General features: G+C 58.0%; 1 protein-coding gene across 1 annotated transcript in view; it reads right to left on the minus strand.

Annotated features, from left to right (window-relative positions):
- Positions 1–4,100: 4,100 nt before the first annotated feature.
- Positions 4,101–7,845, minus strand: part of LIN28A (lin-28 homolog A) — an 11,878-nt gene continuing 8,133 nt past the window's right edge. The window contains exons 3-4 of the mRNA XM_008635041.2: positions 5,418–5,602; positions 4,101–4,376 (exon numbers count right to left, since the gene is read on the minus strand). Of these exons, the coding sequence (XP_008633263.2) occupies positions 4,163–4,376; positions 5,418–5,602 (399 nt within the window). The 3' untranslated portion in view covers positions 4,101–4,162. The remainder of the gene's footprint in view (positions 4,377–5,417; positions 5,603–7,845) is intronic.

Here is a 7,845-nt window from a genome sequence, read left to right on the forward strand (position 1 = left end):
CCACACAAACCGTGCTGTGGTTCTGTGACAGGGCTGGGGCTCTTTTGGGGGGCTGCAGGGAGAGGTGGGATGTGGTTCCCAGCACAACCCCCCTGCCCTGGTACCCCGCTTTGGGGTCTGGGCTCCTCAACCCCAGGGGAGAAAAACAAAAGTAACCACGCAGAGAACATCACCAGCAGCCATTGCCCATGGTCTTTATTGATTTTTTTTTTCCCAGAAAAGAAAAAAACCCCACATTTTACATAGTTGGTACAAAAACAAAAATAAAATGAACAGAGCGGGGAAAACCTGCAGCAACAGGAACTGAGGATCTCGCTGCAGGGACTCCAGCAGGAAATGTCTTTGGGAAGTGTGAGCAACTCGCTCAGGGGTTGCCCTGAGCCCCCCCACACACACACAGCCACCCCACTTACCCCCTCCCTCCCACCCACTCCATAAAACTTCACGGGTTTGACACGAACGCTTTGGTTGCTAGCAGTAAACATGGATTACATTCTTCCGTCTCCTCGTAGACATTTTTGGGACTCAAGGCTTTCGCCCCAGGGCAGACACCCCCTCGTGAGGGACATCTTTGTTTTATTTCTCATACATTCAAACACTCCCGTGTCACAGCAGGACCCTGAGCGTGCCCCATCCCCCCGCGACTGTCCCCTCATGCATAGTGCCCGTGGGCAGGGTGGGCGATGATGCAGCAATTTAGTTAATTATTGTCAAGATAAGGGAAGAACCACAATGGCGAACGCAAGGAGACGCGAATTGATCCCATCTCCTCCAGTGTGGCTTCCCACCACAGATAAAAATCCCTGTTTTCTTAGATCCCAGCACCCCGGGGGAAACCTGAGTGATTCCCTATTTGCTTTAGCCCAGGATGGGGATGGTTACGGAGCTCCCACCTGGCAGCTCTGTGTGGGAGAGCAGGTCCATCTCCCTGGTCCGTAACCTATTAGATGCTTTGGGTATTTTATTTTTTTTCCTTTTTTTCTTTTTTTTTTTCCTCTTACTTTTGTAAACAATAATCAAGGAGAATACTGAGAGAAAGTGGAAAGATTTACAGAGGTATTTACACACACTAGACATCTAGCAGAGAAATCACCATTAAAGTGGGAGTGGGGAGGAAAGGTCCTACACGATCCTTGAGGACAGAGGCAGGGATGAGGGGGCAGAGAGAGGGATGAGGGGGCAGAGGCAGGGATGAGGGGGCAGAGGCAGGGATGAGGGGGCAGAGGCAGGAATGAGGGGCAGAGGCAGGGATGAGGGAACAGGCAGGGATGAGGGCAGAGGCAGGGATGAGGGGGCAGCGGCAGGGATGAGGGAACAGGCAGGGATGAGGGGCAGAGGCAGGGATGAGGGAACAGGCAGGGATGAGGGCAGAGGCAGGGATGAGGGGGCAGCGGCAGGGATGAGGGAACAGGCAGGGATGAGGGGCAGAGGCAGGGATGAGGGAACAGGCAGGGATGAGGGCAGAGGCAGGGATGAGGGGGCAGCGGCAGGGATGAGGGAACAGGCAGGGATGAGGGGCAGAGGCAGGGATGAGGGAACAGGCAGGGATGAGGGCAGAGGCAGGGATGAGGGGGCAGCGGCAGGGATGAGGGAACAGGCAGGGATGAGGGGCAGAGGCAGGGATGAGGGAACAGGCAGGGATGAGGGCAGAGGCAGGGATGAGGGGGCAGCGGCAGGGATGAGGGAACAGGCAGGGATGAGGATGAGGGGGCAGCAGTTTCCCTGGCACAGCCGAGGTGCTGGGGGGAGGCCAAGAGCCCCCCCGAAGGCTCTATTGCATTTACCCCGTCAGACTAAAGCTGTTTTCCTGAAGCAGTTTTGTACAGACCCCGTTGCTAGTCAAGAACTGAAAGTCCTTCCCCCCTCTCCCAAGAATAGACCACCACCTCACCGTAAACTACTGGAGCAGGGCGGGGAGCAGCTGGGGGCTGCTCTCCATCCCCCTCAATGCCCACGTGCCGGGGGTTGCCAGGCTCCAGCAGCCTCGGCGAGGCCTCCAGAGCCCCCCATCCCTGGGGATGGAGTCGGTGCTCCCATCTGATCCGGCCCTGCCCCACATCTAAACCTATTGCTACTAAAAGCCAGCAGAAACTGTGCCCGGACGCCAGCACGGCCAGACGCCCTCCCTGGGAAGGCTCCAGCCACCCCCTGGGCTGCAAAGAGGAGTGTTCGTACCCCAAAACCTGGGATCCAGACTTTCCCCCAGCCTTGGTGAGTCAGCATTTGAGGGAAGCCGGGAAGAAGAAAAAGATGGAGCAGTTGCACCTCCCTTGGACTTGGAACCAGGTCCCTAATCCCGGGAGGTTATGGACAGCCAGCCCTGAGCTCAAGGGTGAGGAAGGGCAGGGACTGAGGGTAACCCTGTCTCCCAACACCCCCTGGTCACTGTCTGCTCTTCCTATGTCCCCCTTAATGGGCCTGGGACCCCCATCCTGACCCCCAGCCACACGGCACCAGCCTGCTGGGAGCCTGTGTGACATCCCAGCCCGTGGGCAGCAGGACTCAGGCACGGGGTGGACTGGAGTGTTCCCATCAGGGTGGCGAGGAGGGGACGTGTGAGAGTAAACAGGAGAGAGAAACAGAGGACAGTCCTCAAAAGCCACCAGGCTGGGAGAAAATCAGGAGTTAGGGAGCCAACATGGGCTCTAGCAGCTGTTCCCTGCCCATGGCACTGCCTGGCTTCTCCATCCCCACACATGGATCCACAGACCCAAATGCCTCCATCAGTGCATGGGGAAGGGCAAGAGACCATTAAAATACAGTTAAAAAGAAAACAAATCCCAAACATACCAAAAACACATTTGAAAAGCTCGACAACACGTCAGCCCACCTAGCAAACATCCAGTGAGGTAGATCTACACTTCCAATACAAACTTCATCATTTCTTTGTGCTGTTAGAAAAAACCCTCCTCTCTGTCCAGCACTGGGCTACAGAGGCATTTTATCCCTGAGATTGCTCGAATACCTGAGAATAAGTTGCAGGAATTATGTCCTTTCTCTCCTTTTTTTTTTTCTTTTCTTTTCTTAAAGATTAAAATATACAAAAATACAAAACCAGAATATTTATATTAAAAAAAAAAAAAAGAACAACAAACCCAAAACAAAGACGACAAACAAACCCAAAGATACGTCATTCACGCACATCCTAGTGCAGCTTTCACTTGGCCTTGGCTTCGGCACGGCCAGGGGGCTCCCCGGGAGAAGAGGGGTCCACCGGGGCCAATAAATAAAGGCAAGACTTGGGAAGGGCTGTGGGGAGGGGAGACAGCAGCCACTGACCCAGGACAGCCTTGTCCCCTGTCCCCGGAGAGGCTCAGCCCCAGAGCCAGCAGGTTCTGCAGCGCGGCATGGGCAGGAGGATCAGAGGTGTTTCCCCAGCTCCATGTTCTGGATGCCAGGAGAAGCCTGAGAGGGGAAGAGCTGGCTACATGAAACACCTTGTGCTCTCTGGGCTGGCACTTGGGAAGGATTAAGGGGAAAAAAAGTGTTTTTCTTGTGACTTGCTCTCCCCCAGGCTGCAGCTCACATCCTACAAATGGGCGGTGTTAGTTCAGCCCCGAGAGAGGACCCATTTCCTCCCAGACTGAGTCCAAATCTGGGCTCTGCTGCTGTCAGCAACCGTGGAAAAACTAAATCCTCACACCTTCCTGAAAGTGAGAAGCCACAAGGAGCAGAGGGACCCACGGGACTGGCCCATGGGCATCTCCCTGGTGCTCCCCAGGCAGCCTTTCCCTCAGCCCCCCTCCCGGGGCAGGCACAGGAGCGAGTCCCCTGCAGCTCATCCAAGCTGTGCCGGAGCCTGGAGTTCCTCCCTGGGATGTTGCCCCTCTGTTCCTCCTCCCCAAGCCATGGCCGCCTGGCTTAACTTAGGAAAAGAATAAAGATTAATCAAATATGTTCAGGTTTTTTAGCGGGAAGAGGTGTGTTGGGTGCTGCCTTCCCCTGTTTTTGGAACAAGCCATCCTGATAATAACAGGGCTTTTCCCAGCCTGGGACTGGGGGGAAAGGTCTATGCAGGGACACCGGGTCCCCGCTGCCAGCACTGCCACCTGCCCTCCCCAGTCCTTCCCCTGCCCTCCCTCCTCCGAGCCCCACGGCTGCCCCTTGCCTTGCCAAAGCCTTCTCACCCCGGTGGAAGCCCCCCTCTCCCTGCCACCCACCATCATTCCCGGGTTTCGGGGAGGAGGGCCGAGCTGTGCATGTCCTCCTCCTCTCGGAAGTAGGCGGGCTTTCCCTGAGAGCTGGGGGACTGCTGTGCTTTCGCTGGGCAGTTGGCGACCATGTGGCTGATGCTCTGGCAGAAGTGGCACTTCTTGGGCTGCGGCGGGAGCTTGCACTCCTTGGCGTGGTGGTCCAGCCCACCGCAGTTGTAGCACCTGTGTGAGGGGAGGAGAAATGAAATGAGGTGGGAGGATGCTGTGGCCATGCCTGGGAGCTATCTGGCTTCATAGACAGAGCTGGGCTCAGCTTTTGGGGTGGGTGGTGGCCCCGGGGTTGGTCCCTGCAGAGCCCCAGCTCCAGCACGGCCAGCTGGGGCTCAGTGGTGCTGCTGGTACCCAGGAGATGGCAGCAAACCCCTGCACGGAAGCCACACACTGGGGACAAAGCCGGGATGTTGGGGGTTCCTGCCCCTCTGGCTCCATCAGTGCCCTGGCTCCCGTGTCTCCAGACCCCGCTCCCGGGGTTACACTGCCACAGGAACGGGCAAAGGAACAACTCACATCCCCAGCTGTCATCGTGGGGGGACAGCCCCCAGCGTGGCTTCTCACAGGGCTGTGCCTTCCAGCACCCGTCCCATGGGTGCCACCTTCACACGGCAGCAGTGCGGGCAGAGGGAGCTGCCTCCTGTCCGTTTTAAATCCTGCACCCATGTAGGACGGCCACAACCCTTTTCTCTTTCCTTTTCCTTCACAATTCCTTTCTGATTAATCTAAAAACCTGTTTATGAGAACAACTGAGTGGGGTGGACAGCATCCACTGGGAAAACTGGGATGAAGCATCCCCAGGCAGACGGGATGGAGAGGATGGGAGAGGAGAGGGGGGATGAAGGGCTGGCCAGAAACTTGCCCCGGGGCTCCCATCTCACCGTGGGAGACGCTGTCAGGACGTCCGGCTATTTCCTTCCCACAAGGAAGGGTTTCTCTTGGAGAAAATTACCCCAGCCCAGCACGGCTCCCCGAGTGAGGGGAGCGGCCGCCCGGGGTGTCCCTGACCTCTGCCCCTTCCCTGCTGCTTCCCTGCCCTTTCCCCACCAAGCTGCATCTGCCACTCATTAACCGCCGCAGGAAGCTGCTTTCCCAGAGGAAGGGTCACTGCCCATCCCACCGGACCCGTGCCCATCCCCGGGGTGCCCGAGCAGCTCCTGATGCCCACAGGGCTCAGCCCCTGCCCCGGAGCAGCCCTGGCTCGGCCCTTACCGGTCTCCTTTCGATCTGCGCTTCTGGAGGCTCTTCCCTTTGGGCCTCCTCTCGCTGCCGATGCAGAAGACGCCCCCGGGGCCGGTCACCCGGATGGACTCCAAACCTTTGGATGATTTCTTGAAGGTGAACTCAACAGCTTCGCCCTCCTTCAGGCTGCGGAAACCCTCCATGTGGAGTTTGCTCTGGGGGGGGCACAGGGAGAGGATGGGGGTTAGCACAGAGCTGGGATGTTCTCCAGGCACACCACAAACCCCTCCCGTGGCACAAGAGCTGCCCATGTCCCATCTGCCTGTCCCTTGTTTTTGCTTTTTTTTTAAATACAAAAGGATCTCGAGGCTTTGCACCATCACATGAACCCAGCTCGTGGCAGGACCTGCAGAAGGCCAGGAGGCTGGAAGCCGGCCCCCCCACTGCAGCTCACCTCAGTTCAAGCCCTTTAACTGCCTGCAATAATTAATTAAGCAGCCATTTGGCACAGGATTATCACTGCTGGGAGCTTCTCCCATTCCTTCCAGGAACACCGCATCAGTTATCACCACTCGATCAAACTAGGGGAGCCAAGAACAATCCAGGCTGGGGAGTGGGGTTGTGAGATGACAGGAAAACCCACTCCACTTTCAGGGGCTCTGTCTGTTTTAGCAGAACAAATCCCTGGGGAGCAGAGCTGGGTGATGCAGCAGGCAGTTCTTAACCCCCTGTGCCGTGAGCATCCCTGCCTGCTCTGCCCGAGGGCGGCTGCATCCCGGGCAGCAGTTCCAGCTCGGCTTTGCCGCAGCTCTGCTAGCGGAGCCAAAACGAGCACGAGCAACGAGTTCAGGGGAATTTGCTGGCAGAGGGAGGAGCAGCTCCAGCCGGCTGGGGATTCCCAACGCCTGCGCGGCTGCAGCAGGACCCTGCATTTATGAATGGAGCATCTCCCCCATTCATGGCCCGGAGAGTTCCCGTCACGTGGGCCGTGTTCTCCCATTCTTCCCGCACCAAGCCTCCGTGTGAACGCTGTACAGGACAGGCAGGCACGGTCTGCTCCCGTCTTCACCCCAAACCTCACCAGGACCTGCGAGGAAACACCCCGTGTAAAAGCAGAGAGGGAAGAAATGGAGTTGTTGGGTTATAGGAGTGAATTTTTCTTGGCAGGGTCTTGCAGGGCATCCATGTGTCCGTGGGCACATGAGAGAAGTGGCAACACAGCAGAGCTCAAGGAACAACTCTTGAGACCCTTTTTCTGCTGCTTTTCCCCTCCCTTTCTGTGTCTGGGGGTCCAGCTCAGGGTGGGACAGACCCCATGTGCTGGGCCAAGTCACCCCCATGCACTGGATCCCCTTCCCTGCTGGATGGGATCCAGAGTGGGCCACATGGGAACCTCCTTGCTCTCTGACCTGCTCCTGCTGCCTAAAGGGAGAGCCAGACCCTTAGCTCTGAGGTCCCAAATGACAACACGGACGTGACAGAGTCTCACAGCCACCTCTGCCCACCCAGGGCAGTCCCAGCACCACCTTCCCCTGGCAAACCCCCACCATGACCAAACACTGCTCCCCAACACCGACCCAGCTCGCCCTGTGCTGAGCATCCCCCACGCAGGAGCTCTGTGCCCAAAGCACCAGCACATCCCAGAGGTGCCTCAACACCTCGGCTCAGCCACCCACCCTGCCCCATCCCCAGTCTGTGGGGTGATTTGGGCAATGGGAGCTACCACGGATGGGGAATTTACCCCACTCCCACAGCAGCCACAGGGTTTAGGGGGTAAGGAGGGGCTGAGCATCACTCCGTGGCACAGGGGATGAAGCCAACCACCTCCCGTGGCTCCTCTCAGGACGTTTACAGCCCCAGCTGGCCCAGCTGTGTTTACACTGAGGGGATGAAAACTCCCAGGCGCTCAGCCCGGAGCTTCGGGATGAAGCTGAGCCGTGCCAGGGGGGACCCCAACGCACGGGCTGGGCCCCCCAGCCCAGCCACACCTTGGGCACCGCCACCCGACTGCCAGAGTCCAGCTCTGACCACCCGTCACCCCCACCTCGAGGAAGAGGAGGGATGGGGCAGAAGCTGCCACAACATGACGGGGAAGCGATTTATTTTCCAGGAGCGGGTGAGGATGACAAGCACCCCCCCAGCCCCCTCCGCCAAAAGGCCAAAGGAAACGCCCTCTCCCCAGGGAAGGGGGGGGGACAGAGGCTGGGGCGCCCCAGCTCTCCACCCCCCCACCGCAGCCTTTTGATGTGAGCTGCAGAGTGGCTGGTGGTCCCTGCGCATCCCCCTGCCCCCTTCCCAAAACACACACATTGCTGGCATTCCTCTGTTATCAGATAGGTAATCAAACTGCAGCCCATTGAATTAGCTGCATACCTCCTGCATCTGAAAGGAAGGGGCCCAGAGCCCCTGTCCCACACCACACACAAAGCCGGAGCCTTCCCAGGCCTCCACACACCCA

This window comes from Corvus brachyrhynchos, unplaced genomic scaffold (assembly GCF_000691975.1).
Source record: "Corvus brachyrhynchos isolate BGI_N302 unplaced genomic scaffold, ASM69197v1 scaffold65, whole genome shotgun sequence".
Taxonomy (NCBI): Eukaryota; Metazoa; Chordata; class Aves; order Passeriformes; family Corvidae; genus Corvus; species Corvus brachyrhynchos.